The sequence below is a fragment of the Mytilus trossulus genome, chromosome 1, assembly GCF_036588685.1.
Source record: "Mytilus trossulus isolate FHL-02 chromosome 1, PNRI_Mtr1.1.1.hap1, whole genome shotgun sequence".
Lineage (NCBI taxonomy): Eukaryota > Metazoa > Mollusca > Bivalvia > Mytilida > Mytilidae > Mytilus > Mytilus trossulus.
The window spans coordinates 29,064,983-29,087,626 of NC_086373.1; the positions used below are offsets into that span (position 1 = coordinate 29,064,983).

At 32.3% G+C, this 22,644-nt stretch overlaps 1 protein-coding gene across 1 annotated transcript; it reads left to right on the top strand.

Annotated features, from left to right (window-relative positions):
* The first annotated feature begins 497 nt into the window (after positions 1-497).
* Positions 498-20,327, top strand: LOC134720990 (uncharacterized). Its single transcript, XM_063583628.1, has 4 exons — positions 498-1,300; positions 11,184-11,359; positions 14,155-14,375; positions 17,586-20,327. The coding sequence occupies exons 1-4, from the start codon at positions 559-561 to the stop codon at positions 17,806-17,808; spliced, it is 1,362 nt and encodes a 453-aa protein (XP_063439698.1). The 5' UTR covers positions 498-558; the 3' UTR covers positions 17,809-20,327.
* The last annotated feature ends 2,317 nt before the right edge of the window (positions 20,328-22,644 follow it).

Genomic DNA, 22,644 nt, shown 5'->3' on the forward strand with positions numbered 1-22,644 from the left:
TATCATATGAGCCATGCATCCTGTTACAACAATTTGTCGTATTCCTTTTTGAGTTCATTCAGTCTTTGGTTGCATTATCGATTTATAACAAACAACAATTAAGATATCTATTAAAGATTATTCTTAGTATCTGAAGGAAAGGTTCAAACCCATTTTTAAACTGATAAATAAATCATGTTTCACCTGAAAGAAGTATCAAAATGATTTAGAGGTTAAAATATTGTTTTCGATAACGAGAATTATTCTCTTAATGCAAGTAAAATAAATTGGCACATTAATTCCTTAACTTATGTCTTTTTCATGAAACCCTGTAATGGTTATGTAAAACAACACTTTCTAAGAATTTAGTTCTGTCCCTTTACCACTTGTCTTGTTTTGTTTGAAGTAAATACTGCTATATTTGAAATTTTCTGTATATTGAACAATAGTTTCAAAAATACGTCATGGTCTATTAAGTTTACTTCCGTTTTTTTTCTCATTTTGTTTATGTAGTCGCAACAAAATATAGCGTCATTTATAGTTCAATTTTGTTTTGGAATATTTTTCTTGGATTTTATCATGAAATTTAGTATTTCGCAAGTAAATATTTTGGTTACAAAACGAACTTTGTCAGCATTATTTTGTTTTGGATTATTTTATTCTATTACAATTAATTATAACTATCTTTACCGTGACATTCGCTTCAAAAGAGTAGCGCTTATTCCCGATACAAATAAGACAAAAACAACATTCAAATTCACGCCAACATCAGATGGAAAGGCATTTCTTACATCTGCTATATATACTAATTTATCAAACTGTGTAAATCCTCAATATGACATTATTGTAAACGGCTGGGAATATCATGTCAACAGTCATCATTTCACGTGTTGCTTTCGTTTAAAAAATGGCAATCTGCTATCTATTAATTCGAATCAGAAAATGTCTCATATATATGCAAATATGCCACTTCGCAGAATTCAATATAGATGTCCAGTTCCAGTAGAGGTCAACTTGATTGAATACGTATCAATTATAAATGATATGAAAGCTACATGTCAAGAGGACATATCATATTATGTACAAGTAACATTACCACTTGGTTCAAATGACACTACAATAGCTATATGCTCTCTTATATCGTATCGATCCCAAGATGCTGCAATATTAGTAGAGTGGTTTGAGACACAACGTTTACTAGGTGTGGATAAAATTTTAACATACACACAGGAGCTAAACAGTGATGCAGTGCGAGTGCTGGACTATTATGAATCAATAGGACTTGCTGAAGTGATACGAGAATTTGATATGCCAGAAAAAGGTATGTGGTTGTTTGTTTGCCGTGTTTTCTTTCTTTTATCTATTGTCTCTTCTCAAACAAAACTTACTATCAAAATATGTCTTGAAGATAGTCATAAACCATGACGTTCCAATGCTCGACGATTTCAAAATAATGGAACAACATGCAAACAATTGTTATATTTCTAGTTTGTTTCAGGTATTTTCCGACGTGAATAGTGGGTTAAACCTAGCTTTGTTTTTTTATAGTAAGCTAAACCTCAAATTTTTGTGACAGTTGTACAAAGTTGCGCAATTCCGCCAAATTTGTAAATAAAAACATAAAAAACGTTACTTGAATAAAGTAGCAATGGCTAGGACCCATTAGTTCAAATGGTGTTACATACACCATAAACAAATTAAAACACACAAACAATTAAAATAAACAAAGATATTAATAGAAAAGTCGTCTTAGTTATTAGAAATTTGACCGAATATAGTATAGTTTCCTAGCAAATAAGAAATTGTGTTAATAAAAATACCAGATATACTTCAGCATGATAACAATTCTGCTGTCATGTTGTGTAGTAATTGTTTACAGTCAATGCTGAGATTATTTTTCATTTCCAATCGTTAAGTAATCATTTTTAGATGATGACGTTTCCTTGTCACCATCCTATGGTATTTATATTTCTTAACTTGTAAGATTCGCTCGTGTATATAACAACGTATTTGATTGTAACGAGAGAAATCTGTGTATTACTGAAAAAATATTACACCAGGGTTTTTGATATTACAAACTAGTTAAAATAGTTATCAAAGGTACAAGGATTATAATTTAGTAGGCCAGACGCGCGTTTCGTCTACATAAGACTCATCAGTGACGCTCATACCAAAAAATATACAAAGCCAAACAAGTGCAAAGTTGAAGAGTATTGAGGATTAAAAATTCCAAAAAGTTGTGCCAAATACGGCTAAGGTAATATACTGAACGTCTTTAGAAACGCAACACTCATTTTGTTGATTTTTTTTACCAAATATTGTTTGATTTTTTTATAACTACTTTGCATGCTTATCATACTTCTTTATCCGTACAAAAAATCAAAATCTGACTTACCTGTGGTTATTGAACATACCGAATGGTTGAAGTCGCACGAATTTCTCAAAGCAAAATTTTAGACCCATGACAGATTGTTTCAGTTGTTTTGCTTTGTGAAACAGTTCCTTCAATCCATTGCCTCACTTAAACCAGTTTAAAAATGTTTCATCTTCATTTTGCCAAGACTGAAAAACAAAAAACTGAATTACTCCTTAAGAATACTGTAAACATTAAAACATAAACGTGCTGCAACCATACTGAATGACTTCAGAAACTCGTCTTACTGTCCTTCCGACAACGATACAAGAAAACAAGATGTTTTGCTGGCCGTCAATGAACAGATAAATGTTTAGTGACAATGAAACGTCAACAGAATTTGATTACGCAACGTCATTTGCCAGACATGTTTACGACTGCAACGTCAACTGCTAATCAAAACTGCCGAGTGCCATTGAGTACAGATTCATGCCATAAATGTTTCCCATCAACTGAATTGCCAAAGAATCGACTAAAGGAAAACCTTAAAGCCCTCACGTTCCAACCGCATAATTGCCAAAATCAAATAATGGGTTGAACAAATGCAAAACCAGAAGGTGTAAAACAGAACCCAAAACATGTCAGACAGAATTTGTTGACTTTTCTGACAATTATTTTGGCGTTCGTAACATGCAGCCATCGCTTTTGACGGGGACACATTCATTTAAAAATTACACAAAAAAATCTAGTGTTGCGTTTTTAAAGCCGTTCAGTATATATGCCTGGGATAAGAAAAGCCTTAGTATTTCGTAAAATTCAAAGTTTTGTAAACAGGTAATTTATAAAATTGACCACATTATTGATATTCATGTCAACACCGAAGTGTTGACAACTGGGCTAGTAATACACTCGGGTACGAAACGTCCACCAACAGTGGCATCGACCCAGGGGTGAAAATAGTTATCAAATGTACCAGGATTATAATTTAGTACGCCAAACGCGCGTTTCGACTACGTTACATTTACTAAATTGTATCATCGGTGCAAGAACATCATTCATATCCAATTTGTTATGGTAATTGCTTTACAAAGCACAAAAATGTCAATATAAAACTCAAAAGCTTACAAAACTTTTAAACATACTTTTTTTAAGACGGAAAGTAGTTACGAGACTGTTGTCAGATCAACAAAGATTGCATATGCTGGCTTTAATATTGATTCACTTACAGGGTTTTTGCAACGAAAATAAAAACATTTATTCTAAAAGCAGTTGTTTTCATGATACAGGTTATATCTCATATCTTTTATGATGGTGTAGTTGTAAACCCCTAACTGGAGGGATTGTGCTTGATATTCATATGATGAAGACATACTCTTTCAATCTGTTTAATTGTGGTCTGGAGCTGGCATGTCAGTAACTGTTATAATTAGTAGTCCTTTGTTAGTGTATGTATTATTGTCATTTGTTTAGTTTCTTTTGTTACATGTACCTATTCTTACATCGGACTCGGACTTCTCTTAAACTGAGTTTTACAATGCGTATTGTTCTGCGTTTGGTTTACATTGGTTAGAGGTAAAGGGGGAGGTTTAAGATCCCAAAGAACCTGTTTAACCCCGCTGCATTTGTTCACCTGTCCCAAATCAGTACCCTCTGACCATTGTAAGTCTTGTATGATTTTTAATGTTAGTTTCTTGTGTTTATTTCGGAGCTTAGTATGAGGTCTATTATCACTGAACTAGTAATATTTGGTTTAGAGACCAGCTAGAGCACACAACGGGGGCGGGATGTTCTAGCTGCATTGAAGACCCATTGGTGGCCTTCGATTGTTGTCTGCTCTTTGGTCGGGTTGTCTCTTTGATACAGTCACCATTTCCATGAAACTTCTCTAAACCGGTCCCTCTTAATACCGGTTCTCCCTATATACCGGCCAAACCAACAAGTCCCGGTCGGCGTGTATCAGTGTATGTAAAGTGCGGATCCTAAAATATCATTTTTACTGTATATGCCATAAATGTCTAATGTAGAATGATAAATAAACAGACGATTTTTTTTTAATTTTTGAAGAAAATGAAGAAAATATTAGTTAAAATGTATATGTTTAGAAATACATAATACTAATAAAACAAAGTAAGAGATGCGAGCGGGGTTTTATCGCGCCTAAAGCCATCCAGCTGTGAAATATATACCAAAATAGGTGAATATTTATGACATTTCACGAACAGATCGTGCAGGTGCTTTATAACTAACAGGTAAGATGTTGTTGCAGTAAAAAATATTCATTTTAATACAATTAATAAAGTTGTATAACGGAGAATATGTTTTGTCATTCAGTTTCTTCATATTTAACTAAATTCCACTATGATGATTTCGTAATGCTAATCATGTTTACTGTCGAATAATGATACTATTCTTTCATTTTCACTGTGGAGCGAATCATTAGTATTGTATATGCGGTGCATTTTCACTGTATAATATTTTTTTTATTTCAAATGTATTCCATTTAGTTTCTTATAAAGCGTATAGGGATCAGTATCCTTATTTTTTTTAACCATTTTCATGACACTTCACCACTAATTACGTACATCTTGATATATATTACACCTTTGTTTTCTCGTTTAAAAGGTTTTACACTGGAGCCCTTTATAACTTGTTGTTCGGTGTGAGCCAAAACTCCATGTTGAAGAACGTATTTTAACGTATAATGGTGTACTTTTATAAATTGTGACTCGGATGGAGAGTTGTCTCATTGTCAAATACGACATCTATATATGGCTCAAAAACGAAACGAGACGGGATAAAAAGGGATAAAAAAATATACGCTACTTTTTTAATATATTTATAATGGGCTTAATATGAGTCAGAATAGAGTAAAATAGTGGGTCGCATTTGGGTATAAGCGTGACGCCGGATTGCCGATTTTTTGCAAGCGTGACAGGTGAAAGTCAAATGATTGTGTCGCGAAGAACGAGAAATGAAGTCTAGCGGGACACGGATAATTACAAAAAATGAGAACTGCATAGTATAAGCGGGATACGGGAATCTGACAAAACAATAAGCGGGATACGGGAATCTGCCAAAACAGTAAGCGAGATCCGGGATCAGAACCCCCCCCCCCCCCCCCCCCCAATGAGACCCCCAGAATAAGATATTTTTGTATATTCATCCCATTGTTACAGTCATGCCTTCAATAAAAAATGTATCCGATGCATGCATTTTTTTTTTACATTTTTGGTCCCTTTTTCAATTTTGTGGGGTCCAAAGTCCTTTAATATAGATATTTGGGATTCGTTGACATGGTGAATCTAACCGTGTATCTAGTTTGGGGATTTTTTGCCTAGTTGCTGAAATAGCCCACATAGAGTTCCAAAGGGTCTAAAATCAACAAAAATGAATTGTAGCATGCATTTCGTGTACAATAACCCAAATGTGTATGGTTTTACCTCTGCGGTAGTATCCATTCGCGGATCTAGAATTTTTCATTTTGAGAATCGCTTTTGTTAGAAGTTTGAAAAGCTATATATTTGATGAAGAATGAATGAGGAGTTTGTATTTCAATTTGAAAATACATGTATCATAAATCCTAAAATCATCAACTAAGTTTTTTCGTTTGTTGCAAGTGCATTTATCACATAATTCTACAATAAAAATTCCTCGCATCTTTGAAAATTCTACATTAATAATGACTGCACTAACAGTGATAATTCATCGCATCTATAGTTAAAATGGATCGCTTTCAATAATCGATATGCTATATTATGATGCTTTTATAACACTTATTTGAACTTTAATGCTATGTTTGTATATTATAAAGACATATCACAATGAAAATATGTTAAAACTTATCTTCAAATCACTTAACTTGATATTTTCAAAACATAAACAAATACAGTTTTCCCATGATCCTTTATTCTACAATAGACATACCCGCATATAACAGTAAAAATGAACTAGCTGGATTCGCACTTTATATACACTGTGTATGTAAATAAACGGTCAGGTATCTTTATAAAAACGGCCACCCCTTTAAACTGGATACCGGCCGATATTATGTAATCAAAATCAATAAAATATCACCTCATACAACCGGCCTTGTCCTTTGTGATCATTAGTCCATATATAATACTGTTATATTAACAAACAAGTTAATACGGTCAATAAGGACACCTGCATGGCCACTGAGTAATGTGTACCTGTCAATGTCAAATGTCAAATGTCAAATCAATACCCGAATTTATTATCGGTTGAGAGATTGTGAGCTTCACCCACGCTAATCAAAGATGATAATTAATTTTCATTTAATGTTTTAGCTTGGCTAGTATATTTGATCATTTAAAAAAAATAATGATTAGGCACATTACAGAAATTAATCACTTTGATCTTTTAAAATAAATCGTAAAAAGATATCGTCGGAATAATCTATTGATGTTTAATTTATACTAATGATACACGCTTTTAATATAAAAAAATGGTAGTTGCTGCAATAATTCAACAATAATGTCTCGTCCAGTAAAACGTAAACGTGTAGAGTTGTCACTTAGTGAAAAAGTGAAAATGATAAAAGATCATGACTCACTGACTAAGCCATCACAGAGACAGCTTGCCGAAAAGTATCAAGTAGGCAAGTCGACAGTGGGCGATATTCTACGCAAGAAATATACTTATCTGCAACAATTTAAGCTATACGCTATTGTTGATTTTTTCAGCAGAAGTCAGGATAAGGTACATTTTTGAAATGAAATTACTGCAGCATATTTAAGATTGGCTAACCTTTCAACAGATGCAATGGTATGTACTGTTATCGACTTTGTATGATAAGACTTCTTTCAAAAACAAACCCTTTGATGGACTGAGAGGATGACTAATATATTCAGACAGCGAAGAATTTCTTAAATAGGTCTTTTTTTCTGGTGCTTCCTTTATAGCCGAAGAATGTGCTACTGGTTTCAATCTCTGCTTCTATTACACGATCTTTAATACCTAATTACGGTTGATCCAGTTCCTGTTTCATTACAGAATTGGTTAAACAAAATCATCACGTCTCTTTACTTTGCTGCAACATTATAAGACATTTTAACGTCTAGATTCTGTTGATGTGATTGATATTTTATCAATACAAGAATTGCAGATAGTCACTTGTAAACACCAATTATAACTCACCTTTTCTTGGCATCGGGCGAAGCCAGTTTTAACGAGACAGTGAAAATGTCAATTTACTTGATTACAGAACAAATCAAACACACCTAAAAACCAACAAAAAAACACAATAATATTCACTTTTTAGTTAAAATGCAACATAAAGGAATAAAGATAAAAGACAATGGCAAACAACATAAAAAATAAATACAAGGCTTTGGAAATTCTGAAATGACCAATAAATCAGTTTGAAAATGACCATCGCCTCATATGGGCCTATAACTAGAACCCATAACAATGTCGGTGAATGTGTGATAAATGTCCGAATTCGAAATCCTGATAAAACGTATATATTTAGCCAACGTTTATCTTTTAACGAATTAACTTGAAAAAGTAATTTGGATCGATTGAAGTATTATACAGCGTATTTACTGTTGTGCCTTTAAACACACCATGCAAGACTGCACTTGCAAATTATGCTTTGTAAAAGAATATGATTTTTCGATTCTTCTCTCTTACAATTCAGATGTATTGTAATTGACATTTAGGACTGCTAACCACTGCCCTTATAGTATATGAGTTTCAAAGGCAAATCTATTTAGCCATTTTGTCCACAAATATTTAGTAGGTGTTAGTTATGAGTTTTTGCTACCGAATCAGCAGAGGGGTATTTGTTGCAAGTTGGGTAATAACAGTTAAGGCTGTTTTTAACGTCAATTGTACCCCATTTGATATTAACGACAAACATTTTTCTGAAGCTGAATAATCGACAGATATAAAAATTCCATGAGGTATTTAGGTTATTTTAACTGAACGACTTTTGCAATATTCACCACTCCATATTAGCAATATCGACTGTAAACAATGACTCGTAAATGGTTTCTCTTCGTTTCGATCGACACTAATAACGACTACCTCATTATATAAAATTACAGCATACTAATTGACTATACCTTAACAAAAATTCATTGCTACAAATCAGCCCAAATCATGATGGTAATATGAAGTAAATATGACACTTAAGTTCTTACGGATATCAATATCAATTCTACTACAATCAAGTCCCTGTGCTCCACATAAACTACCTTCCAATACCCATATAAGAAAACAGACTCATCATTTTTTACTGTAGATGTGCGGTTTTGTTTTTTAATCTGACCCACCAATAGGATTCCAAAAACAAAATTAAAAGGTCAAGTAAAGGATGTAGTTGAGGACAAAAAAAATATGAAATTTCAAAATTGTTTCATCTCAGCCTCTAGCGAATGATATACAACTAATTGTTCTGTGCTTTTAATTAGCTCCAAAGAATTATTTCGATTCTTATAGGACAAATACGGTCATTAAAAAAACTGAATCGAGGGTCGGCATGCCGTGTGTGTGGCTGTTGTATTTTATCCTCTGTTCTATAAATGTGACAAAAATCCAATAAATCTGTAACTTGCATGAATCACTTCTCAAATAACTGCTAAACAAAATGTAATTAATTCTTTTAATACTCAAACCTAACATTTTCCATTTTTTATTTCCATTTTTTTTCTCGATAGCTTCCATCAATTGTAACTGTTGACATTTTGTAAGCAAGGGGCCGACATGTTGATTTGCTGAAATCAGCAAATGTGTGAATAATACAATATAATAGAAAAAAAAGTAACATTTCCCTCAACTTTATTTGTATGCAACATTATCTGAGTTTAGAAGGTATACGAAATGGACAAACCTTTAGCTTTGGCGATTCGTTAGTATGACGTCATGTTTTGAAATGGCATAAATGTGCAAAAATATTAATTGAATTTCGTGGAATTTTTATCTATTTCGATTTTGTACATTTTCCCGATCTCTAATGCATAAATTATTTTTTTGTATGGCTCGGAATAAGAATAAAGGTTCTGTATTGTATTTCAATTGTAACTTTCGTCACAGCGAAATCGTCATAGACTTTGCTCGTATGTTACGATACACGTGCACGTCATATGATAATATTTTATTTTTACTATTATTCAAACAGGCAGGAACAAATGTATGGCAGTAACCAATCAAACTGAAATTTCCTTAATTCATTGAAATATTTAGGTTCGTTCTATTTGAGACCTTTTATTAGAGCATACTGGTTCCCAGAAGTTAGATAGTACCAAAACGGGAACCTCTGATCTGAACAACAGGTGCCTTCCTTTTTGAATTGCATTTGCTTCTTTATTTTTTAAGTTAACCTTTCAACAAGGGTTTTAAAGTGATCCCAAATTCTCAAGCTTTTTTTATTCTAAAACTACCAAAACATGCCCACTTTATTGAATATATGGTATTAACTTACTTTTCATCTAATATTAATGCTACATGGTTATGACATGACAGCTGCACTAAAATAGTTTTTCGCGCCTTTCACATAAAATACAAATTTTGCAGAACTCATTTTTTCCAATACATGGGTTCTGCAACAAATATAGATTTTTATGCGTTAAACTTATTCAAAACTTTTTGAATGTAAATTAATAGCACAAATTCAATTTTAAACCATAAACGGATCAAAAGTATTAAGTGAAACCCAATTTATACACATTCTACCATTATGTTATTTTTCATTGTTTGCAATGGAAGTGTTGCAATACTTTTTTCCATGTGTATATATTCTTTAGTATTCCAGAAATGCTATTTGTCGAGGTGAAATATTATCCTGTTGCTGTTATTTATTATGTTTCGAACAGTTTCATTACACTTGTTTCCTTAAAACAAATTGAATAAAACATAGTATGACGTCACTTGCAAATATCGAAAAACATCTAATATTGACTGAAGTAATAATACATAGTACGTCTCATATAATTTATTTCATGGGTTATCAACTTTGAAAAATATCAATGGTTTGTTTCTCTAGATAAAAAGAAGAAATTTTTAAATGATGACCATTGACTTTGATTTACGGCAATATTGTATAAGCTATTGTCTTTACGACATATATTTTCAAAATGTACACGTGATCAGTTTTCCAATTAGCTTTAAACTGCGTTGAGGTATTTGTGTAATTTACATTTCTCATGTTTCTAAAATTGCCTTTCCGTCGCTCCACTATAAGCAAGGTTGAAATTTGATTTTGTATTATCTCTTCACTAAAGTAAAAGTAAATGGATATATTAGATAAAGATATACAGTTTCATTAGCACGTTTTGCAGAATTAAGACTTTACATTCACTGTCCTTTGATTGCATATTGTCCAAAACAATTATTGTAAAACATTAATAGTAAAATATATATATATCCTAATAGAAACAATCCAAAATAAAAAATCCATCCATCTTTATTTAAAAGAAGAATATGCATATAATAATATACAAATTTTCGATTTATAAAAGGAAAAAAAAACATACTATTTAGAACAGTGTTAAATGTTCGGAAAATCTTTACAACATATATAAAAAAAACTTATCATCAAACTTGCACATGCATCATATTGATTAAGAATTAGATTTGATTTTACAAAAATCATGTATATATTATTATGTGCAAGACAACAACGTATGATAAACTAACACGATATTGAATCAAACTGCTTAGTTCTTTTATTTCAGTTTTTGTTGGTTTATTCGTTAGGAACTTGATTTGCTTGTTTTGTAAATAATTGTATTATCATATAGGTTTTCATGAATTTACAATCTTACTGTATTGTTGTTTTTATAGCAAACAATTCAAACTTCCATAAAAAAAATGTTTCTATTAATTTAAGACAAATATCCTAGACTTATTGGAGATCAGAATGCAAGGCAATGGACTGACAAAGAAGTTGTTTCCCTTGATTGCAATTCAAGACTTCTTGGATTTAAGTATGTCATTATGTGCGACAAGGATGAGTTTGTGGTGCCAAATATTACGAAGTTTGGGTTTTCATTAAGGAAATCCCTGGTACGTATATTTTCCTTTAATAATCACACATCTTATCAGGCTTATATACATAGAAGTCAACAAAAGAAACTATACACAACTTAAGACTAAAATTTATCAAAAAGCATTCAAACTAAAACAAAACGCATTTTAAAAAGCTTTAATTTGCAATGTATGTACATATAATAATGAAAATCAAAACCTATCGGAAAGTAACTTAATTCTGTGTAAATGAGGGACGAAAGATACCAAAGGGATAGTCAAACTCATAAATCAAAAACAAACTGACAACGTCATGGCTAAAAATGTGTAAACAATCATAGGGTGCAAATTATTTTTGCGGAAAGTTGGACACAAAATCGACAAACAATTTTTCGAAGTACTAAATGAATTTTCAAATTTGTTTTAAAATATTTAATATGCTAATAAAGTTATGTTCATATTGTAACTAATGGGTAAAAATATTGTTTATTAAAATTTTTGGTAAAAAAAATGTTTTTTTGAACATGTTGAAATCTCCAAAAAATGCACAAAAAAAAAGAAAAAAATGTTTTCGTCTAAAATCAATGTTTTGGATATAAAAATAAGTCACTCTTAATTTTGGAATCTGTCGGATTAGTTTTAAGATTGTAAACGGTGGTTTTAATTACACTTTACACATACTGTCAATGGTAAATCAATTGAGATTGTTTACATTTTAATGATTTCTTGTGGGGCCGAACTTTGCTTTACAAAAAAAACAAAGAAACTACACAATTTAAAAAAAAACTGATGGCAAACATTGTATTTATCCTTAAATGAGAGGTTGACATCATTTGTTGTAACTTCTGTTTTTAAAATTATCGTTTTATGTTAATTTTGTCAAAAAATGAAATTTCGTTAAATGACGTCATGAAAGCATTCATAAAATTTTGTAAACGAACTCATATTTACATAGGCATTAGATGTGACTACCTGCAAAATTGGTCCTATAAACTGAAAACTCATCTTAAATTTGAAAAAGAAGTCGTGTATCGTTCTTTTGTTGACTAGTATATATAGATACGAAAAGAAAAGGTTAAAAGGGCATAGCAAGTACAAAGGTTAATCAGAGGAAAAATCACGTCAAAGTTACACGTTCAAAATGTGATAAATTTCAGCTAAAACAATAGTCTTACTAAAATCATGAAATACTATATAAATATTTTCAGCTTTCGTTATATGATTAATTTATTTTTTAAGCTCAATGCCACGGTACTTATCTATCCCAATTACATGTATTTGGTTGTGATGTTATATTTTTTATTCTCATAGGATTTTGTCTGATGCTTAGTCCGTTTCTGTGTGTGTTACATTTTAATATTGTGTCGTTGTTCGCCTTTTATATTTAATGCGTTTCCCTCAGTTTTAGTTTGTGACCCCGATTTTGTTTTTTTGTCCATGGATTTATGAGTTTTGAACAGCGGTACACTACTGTTGACTTTATCAAAGTATCATTTAAACAAATACCACAGAGAGCAATATTTTTTTCCGTGTTGAAGATGACCTGTATGGTGCAGTATCTTTGGGTACCCTTAGAAACCACAAAATTTGGAAAAAACTTGACAAATAAAATATATAAAGTTTTCCGATAGTTTGCATATAAATATAGCCGTGTGGTATTCGTTAACTTGAACTCATTAACTAGACTACTTTTTCGATACCAGACACGCTACTATTAGTTCTTGCATTAATTTACATTTCTTTAAGGGGTTATAGCTTCTAGACTTAAATTTCTAGAAGTATTGGTGGATCTTACTATATTGAACATTTCGGTCGTTCAAAACTTCTTTATATCAAAAACAGATTTAAAGGTAAGAACCAAAAACTGAGAAATGTCATCATTATTATTATTATTTTTTGTTGGGCAATAACTTGTCTGAAATTACTCACATGTAGTCCTGGATCTTGTTATCGTGTTTACTCCTAGCAGATTTGCTGCAAGAACTGCAGTTTATCTAAATGTTTTATTTTTAACCATGGCAGCCATGTAAAGTGACAAAACCGGAAGAAAACAATCTGTAATCTGTATACTAGATTTCATACAGATCATACACTGAAAGTTTTGTTGGAATTAGTTCAGTTGTTTCAGGGGAGAACATCTCTGAAAATGTTTACGACGTTGACAACGGACTCTAAGTGATGGCTATAGCATGGATGGGCTTATGGAACAAAAGACTGGAAAAGTATCGTATGCACAAACAAAATACTGAATGAAGTACTTTGAAACACAATGGTTAATAGAATGGTTTATCAACTTCTTTCCATTTGTTTTCTTTACACTAGATAAAATAATAATGATTGAACTCATCATAATATGTGTCGAAAGGAGGTAATAGCTTTTTATAATTGGAACAGTTGCAATAAATGCAGGGGACGAAAAGGGACAAAGTCGAAATCAAAATTTAATTTTGAAATATCTTACTATTGCAAATACAGAAATCACTATTCGCAGTGTAAGTGATACCATCTAAGACCATGATTTACCTTTCATATATTGACGTAGTAAATAAAATGTATGGTGACGTCTTTATTTTGAAACAATATCAAGGTGCGATTAGTGTGCTCTTTATATCTACTGGTGACAAGGTTCTTCTTCAATAAACTAACTATTTATACGGAAATCTCAGGACAACCAATTATTATATTTTTCTACTTTAGATTAGTAAACTATCATTAAAATGTATAACATAATTATTGTAAGTTGTAGTAGATGTTTGTCAGTATCTCTATAGTTGTACTTGTGTCATTAAATACCATATGATGTGGTCATTTTCGCATTATTTTTCATATTGCAGGAACACATTTTTGATAAATCAACTGCAGGCGTTCAGTTAAACCCAAAATTGCATGTCACAACATGGGAACCTTACAACCGATCAAGTACTTTGTTTATCAGCAGATATCGTAATAGCACTACATCAGTTTCCGACAGACATAAATACGTATACATGCCTGAACGTACGGTTGTCGGAACAACAACTATTCACGGATTTACGGCATGCAGGGGATATAGAAGGTAAACAAATCAAATAATAATACGCAACAATGAAACTGTTGAATATTGTCACATTGGAGGCAACAGTAATTGAATGTTGATCGACTATTGTTTGTTCAGTTTGAATACAGAACAGAAAAGATAAGAAAACTCAAAACATTTCTAGAAATTCAAACACAGCAAAATCTGATGAAAATAATAAAAACTTGTTAACAATTATATAGATATAGAACAAATATCAATTCAAACTTCGTAAATCATGCCACGTTCATAACACTGTACAATTCTGTTTGCCAAATTTGCTAAAAAGAAAATTATGATACAAAAGCAGGAGTAAATAATAAAATTCAGACTGAGGCGATATTTTCCCTATAATAGTAACTAATGGCGTTCAATGTTTTTTTTTCGTAAAAAATTAATAAACTAAATATTTCATGCATGTTCAGGACGAGAACAAAATACCAATAAATAAAACAGGTAGGTCGTATTATACTGCCCGTCTAGATACGTGTGCGGAAAATTAGACTGCCACTAGAAACAATGTCATTGGAATAAGGAAAGACATTTTGCCTTGCAACAGGCCACGTACGGATGCCTCAATACGTTGTTGTAAGGGTTTTTGACGTACAGAGGGCTTTACACATTCTTAACACGAGTAATAACATAAAACGTCCTCATTTCACCCGGACCTGACTGCGAACTAACTGGACTTGCACAACCAAACGGTCGCCTATATTTGGCTGGTGTTAAACCGCTGGTAGGTTGAATACAATAGGATATCAGATGTTTATTAACTTTGTAACTTTTTGGGGTCGGCTGAAAATGAAAATTATGTTAGTTAAATCAATCAAATATAGTGGATGACAAACAATCCAAGTTAACTGTAGTTTCAATTTATAAAGGTTAGTCATAAAATATTACGATGCACAATACTCAATAGGGATTGTTCCCCGTCAACATACAACATGCACAATTTAAAATAACCTACGACGTAATTATTTGCACATTAACACCAAACATTGACAATTAAGAATAAACTTCGACGTAGTTAGTTGGACATCAACACGGAACATGGATAATTAAGAGATAGCGATGATGTACTTAGTTCGGCATTAATACGCAACATGGACAATTAATAATAAGATATGACGTAATCAATTGGACATCAACACGCAACATGGACAATTAAGAATAAGCTATGAAGTAATTAGATGGACATCAACACGCAACATGGACAATTAAGAAAAGTTTTGATGTGATGAGTTGCACATCAACACACAACATGCATAATTATAGAATCAGCTACAAAGTAATGGCAAAATAAAACCTAAAGGGATCTTTATAATTTGAAACAACAAATTTTTATTCTTTGACCTGAAACAAGAGCTCTCATCATGCTCTTATGTGTTAGTACTTTTAGCACACTTCAATGCATTACTATGAGAAAGTTATATTATTTCAACGTACATATATAGTTTTTTTTTTATTCTATTTGTATATGAAATGAAGTAATTGTTTTTTTCGCTTAAAATCGATTACTAGTTTCATAATTCATACGAGTAAAAAAAAAAACTTTTATGGATTATTCACCTGGTACCTTTTGATAGCTATAATGCGTGTGTTTTTTTTACCTATATGTTCTCCAATTCATCTGTATTGTAGTCCTTTAATGTAATGTTGTCATTTTAATGTTATATTTAGCATTGCCATAAAAGCGGGAGGTTTGACTATTCACAAAACCATGTTCAACCCACCATTTTTGTTCTTAAAATGTCCTCTACCAAGTAAAAAAAAAATTGCCATTGTTATATTATACTTCGTTCATATGTGTGTTACATTTTAGTGTTGTGCCTCTGTTGTGTCGTTGAAACACTTGCTTAGGACCACTTATTTACCACGGCTTGTTTAGATAATGAAAAACATAATGCAAAATTATCAATGTTGATTGATTGATTGACTGAGCGGTGTTTCATTCCACTCTTAGCATATTATTGCGGTTGTTTTGTTGCGGTCAGTTTTTATTTGTGGAAGAAGCCAGAGTGCACACAGAGAACAACTCATCATCAGCAGGGAAAATAACCATTCTAGTTAATTAAACCCATGTGCATGGTTCGAACGCTCAGCTTAAGTGTTGACATGCTAATGAATCAGTAGTTGAACTACTCTACCACTCGGTCAAACATCAGTTGTGATTTTATATTTGTTTAGTTACTTTATATAAGGTTATACTTTTCACTTTTGATTCTATTTTCATATATATTGTGCTTTAATCCTTGAGTAAATAGTGTACCTGTATTGTTTGCTGGTATGAAGCCTTTGTAATTCATATTGCAATATCATATCCGTTCTTCTTCTCTTTTTTTTGCCTTATATAAGTTTTTTTCAAACAATGTTTTGTTCTGAAAACTAATGAAGAATCCAAAAGAATAACGAAAGTTTTAACATTGCAAGTGGTCACGTGCCAATAGCTTATCTTTGTTTATTCAAACACTTGTTTTAACAAAATTAACTCTGGCAAACAAAAGCATTTACATTGTACAATATGTCCATTTTAAAGAAGTGCAGAAGAATTAAGATTCATAAGATTATCGGTACCCATATGAAACACTAGATGATCTTTTTCGACAATTAGATTTACCCCAGTGATGACCAATAATTAAAAAAAACCAGTAGTTTACCGCTGTTGAAAATTCACAGATAGATTGAGTGAAAATAAATCCGGGTTAAAAACTAAAACCGAGGGATACACATCAACTATAATTTGGAAAATAGACAAACAACAGAAACATTAACATGCAACAAAAAATCAAACGATAACTCACCAAGAATCGAAAGTTATAAGATAACAACTGTGATTTTCCTGTCTTGGTACTGGACATTTATATGAAAAAAAGGTGAGTTGAACCTGGTGTTTTGGTTAGGCAAACCTCGCGCTTTTATGGCAATATTAAATAAACCACTAAAATGATTACATTACATAAAATATATGAAAACAAAAACAAATGTTATAGAAATTCGAAGAGCCGATTTAACCAAAATCACCTAAAGTGTAGCCAAATTCTAACAAGGAATACGAATTTTGTATTAGGAAGAAAATAACTATCTTTACATTAATAGATTTTAAGTGTTTTTCTTTGGTTTGTGTGTTCTGTATACGTCTGTGTTGCTTCATTTGTTTTCACCTTTCTTTAGTTAGTTATCACTACAACTAATAACGACTGTTTATTTCAGACATATCGCACAATCAACTGTTTTAGACTTTCATCATTATCGGTCTTGTGCAAAAAGTTTTGTCAAATACCAGTCGGCTCTAAACAGTGGGCAAAAGCAAACAGTTGGAGATCTATGTGCAGATTTCAGACAATATTCACAAGACGACATCAACGTTATTGGTAAACAAATTGAAAAGAATGTTCTCAAAGTGAGAGAACAATTAGGTATTACATATCAATAGTTATGATATATAATGACTTTATTTTTTTTATATTTCAAATCACAATTGTTTGTTCGCAGGAGGTTTTGGCTAACCACAAAAAAAGGTTCAGCCCAACATGTCTTGTACTGGCTGTTGTATTTTGTTTCATTTCAGTGTTTCTGTTCGATTCATAAAAGAATTCTGTCGAATCAGTATGATCCTAACATCGTAACACAGTACATGATACATACATGTGCATTCTGTATAAATAACTCGTCGAAATATTGGCACACAATGTTAGATCTGTATATTTGCTTGGATTTGAACTCATACTACTGAGATATCGTGGCATCAAATCGCCTTGCACTCTTCCCGACACGCTAGAACACCTATGCTTTACACAATTAATAAAGCTTTTGATGGCTGGATGTTATATGTATTTTTAAAAATTAACGCCTAAAAAAGGGTAAAAACAACACAGAAATAGAAAAAAAGGGAACATCAAAAGTAAATATTTTTGAAGATTTTGGATACTAGAAATTTTTAATCGGTACGATAACGATGTAAAATAAATTATAACAAATCTTGAAATATATTTAATAACAACCTAACACCGCATCGCTTGTATATTTCTAAAATTTCATAAATGACGTAGGTTATGTAATAACAACAGAGACTGAATACATTTAGGTAAACTTTCAGCAGTGTGATTATGGGTATTTGAACCAGGTTAGACATTTTGTATTGTTCCGGCCGGTTGTAAGTGAATTGGATGTTCTTGTATGAGTCGACGGTCCTTTACTTTTCGTTTTGTGTCTTTATTGCTAGGGTGTGCTATGCGTGGGTTGAGGTTCACACCGTGCGGAGAAAATGTTTTGTTTTAAGTGTGTGCTTCTTTCGCGTGTGTTAATCGGTCCCGATAAGGTTGTGTTACCTATTTCAAAGTCTATCCAAATAATTTTAGCAAAGAATCCCGATCAAGCCGGTACTAGGGGCCTTTTTTGTTGTACGTGTACATATTTTGTGCCATGGATAAATACACCATAGCCTTTCAAGTTTGTTTCCGTGACTGGACGTGGCAGTGAACTTATACATTGTACATCCCACAAGAATATCACACTATAATATAAATATGTATAAACTAGAATTTTAGAGTTTACAAAGGTAACGAAATAGCAACAGAGACTGCGTAGTAATATGATATATCTCCCAAATGAACTGCATTGCATATTTCGATTTGGAAGGTGTGACTTACGTTCATAGTCGTTACCATGGCTTTTAAAACAATTTGAACTGGCTGTTCTGACACACCAACATACTGTTTAAATAAACTCATCATACATACCAGGACTAAATTGTATATATATTATACGCCAGACGCTTGTTTCGTCTTCAAAAGACTCATCAGGGACGCTTGAATCCAAAAAAGTTATGTATACCCATGGAAAAAAGTAAAACCAAATTAAAATTGAAATTAAAAAAACACTCTTTATTTTTTTCTTAAATAATTTGTTAAAATAGAACTAGTTAAACAATATTTAAATATCACCTGAGTTTGATCATTAATTATCGATTCGATAAGTTCTTATCTGCACATGCAGCTACTGCACCCGTAAACAGCAAAACAGTTGTTTTAATTCTCATTGTTTTCAACACTTTAAATAACCAAGTTTATAAAGTTTTGTGATTGACACCTTGTAATGGGTCCTCCGCAATCTTAACCGCAGCAAACTGGCATTTTATCAGCATGAGAGAAGCAGGAATGTCGCTGGACAACCGCACGTGTTGTCGGTCATCACTTTTCCACTATTAGTCGTTTTGAGAATAGAAATCATGCAATAAACGATATAAAAGACTATCCGAGACCAAAAAGACCCCCTATGCCATCTGCTAGGGAAAATCAAGCATGATGAAGCTTAGTTAAAAAGAAACCCATTGCATACAATACAAACCTAAAACGAGAGTGGTGGGCATACAGGAGCTTTTTAACAATAATTGTTCGAGATCGACTCATCTCTACTGGTTATTGTGCGATAAGACCATTTCGGGGACCTTTGATTACGAACAGACACACATTTATTTGTATCCAATGTAGTGCAGAGCTCGCCAAAATTGGAAATAAGCATCGTGGAGGAAGATCCATTGTTGAAATGGAATTCTGTTTATCTTCCTTGGCCCGATCATAGCCCGGCTTTGAACCATATCGAGCATATATGGGACACTATTGGGTGTTATGTGCGCGAAAGGACATCCAGTCCAAACACGTGATGAAATAAACAATGCCCTTCAACAGAAATGGTCGCTACCTAAGCAACAAATAAATCGATTTATGACAGGAATCATAAGACGTTAAGTGTCGGTTGACCGTTTGAATGGAGACTGTGAACAAAGTTTTTATTTTTTGGCGTATAACGATCAACCATGATGTGAACAATTATCTTAATATTAATTTTGAAATGTCTGACATTGCAAAGTTCGACTTTAGTAAAAGTTGTAAAATGCAGTTTTTTTGTACAAATAACACTTCATTTTGTTTTTACACCTGAGGTTAGATAAATTATTTTTTTTCAAACATTTTTTGTTCGTTAAAATGCCAATGTAATCATAAACTATGTTTCAATATTATTTACAAATATTTTATCATATTCCATCCAAAATAAAAGACTGATTTCTCAAGTTTTAAAAAATCAAGGTGTTGCAATATTTTTTTCCATGTGTATATCGAAAAAAGGCCAAATGAATTACGAAGTTGAAGAGCATTGGGGACAAAAATTCCTAAAGGTTTTGCCAAATACAGATAAGGTAATATATGCCTGAGGTAAAAAAAGCCTTAGTATTTCAAAAATTCAAAATTTTGTAAACAGTTTATTTATTAATATAAATGTTCCAGGCCGTATGAGTATTTGGACAGAACGCGTACGGTCTGGACCTTATGCATACTTTTTTCAAAATACTCATACGGTCGGACCGTACGCGTACGGTCTGACTAATAATAAGAAGTTGGTGAAGTTTAGTAAATACAAATGCATATAACAGATCAACATAACATAACTTGATATAAAAAAGTGCAATTGTAATTGAAATAATTTTTTTATATTTTAACTATTTAACAAAATCACGGTTATTAAATCTGTTAATCTCTTGTATCAAGCATGTCGATCAGTAAAAGTTAACATCAATTGAATACGATCACTGAAATTGAGGATATCGGAAGTAAACATAATGTGAGAGAAGAACTGTTTTCAAATATTTAGCAACTTTACAAAAAAAATGCAAATGCAAAGAAAGATGTATAAACTACAAACATTTAAATGTAAAAAATATTACGTTACTTGTGGAAAAAAAAGTAAAATCACAAAAATACTGAACTTAGAGGAAAATCAATACGGAAAGTCCCTAATCACATGGCAAAATCAAATAACAAAACGCATGGTTCTATAGCGCTAACTCTCTCTCTTTAATAACAGTCTCATCAAATTCCGTTATATTTACATGATGCGTTAAATAAACAGCCACACTTAATAAAATAGTCAAAATACTGGTACATCAGTCATCATCGATAACAATTTTAAAAGGGACAATTTAACAGAACACAAAAACATCTATCTACGAACACATGGATTGACTTGAGTGTCTGACCTCATAAAATTTGTATACGACACATAAATTTGTCGTTCAATGTGCATACAAACAGTTTTAAAATTTACATAGGCAATTTAAGCATACAGAGTTAAAAAATCAAAAGTATGTAAGAACAAATTACAGAAATAGACTGAGATTTGAAATAGTCCAAAAGTTATAGGTAGAATTTATGAGAATCCAAAAATACTTAATTCCACTACGCGAAGAAACAAGCGATAAAGAAGCAAGCGTCACCTTGGGCGAGAGTCCCAAAATATATAGGCTTCAGTTATACAATAAAAACAGTTAATTCTTTATTGTTCGTTTGTTCATTAAATTACTCTAATTGTAATAATAACAATTTGTAAAACTAAACAAATAAATTGTGATAAATGTTTATTTAAATTTAACCCATATGATGACATGTATGGTTATCTTGTACTAGACCATACGTGTATACTCATACGGTCCGACCGTACGCGTATGGTTGGACCGTACGAGTATACGTATACGGTCCAAATACTCATATGGTCTTGAACATAACCATATCAATGATAATGAATGTCAGCACGAAAGTGCTGACTTCTGAGCTGGTGATACCCTCGGGGAAATAAATCTCCACAAGCAACTGCATCGACCCAGTGGTTGTTAAAAAACTCAACATAGATACCAGGACTAAATTTTGTATATACGCCAAAAGACTCATCAGTGATGCTCGAATAAAAAAAAGTTAAAAAGGCCAAATATAAACCATTCACACTGTAGGAGATATGTATTCTTGTAACTAACATTGCAAAATATGATGTGCTTCGTCGTGTGGAGTGCCTGTTAAAAACAGGGGTATTCAGTACTTGCCTGCTAGTCAGATATCGTTTGGTTCAGCTTCCGTTAGAAAATCCTATAGACAAAGAGCCAGATTAAGTCGATAAATCAGCTACTATACGTGTTTAAGCTTGTGGGTCTACAGGTGGCTCGGGGAGTATTTTTGTTTCTATATTGTAAAAGATCATCTCGACTAATGTTGTTGGCACGAAGGAATCCTTTATAAATGTATTCGATTCTGTAGCACTACTACAGGTACGAAATTGTTGGTGTCTCCGTTTTGGAGTATCCTTGGTTGAGACAATCAGGTTGTCCGTATGGACGGGATACGATACAGGGAATGCTCTTGGATAAATGTCTTGGATGACAACCCAAAAGAGAAAGTTATCGATGTTTGTCTGTGAGCTATGTGGATATGATTCCATCCTTCAC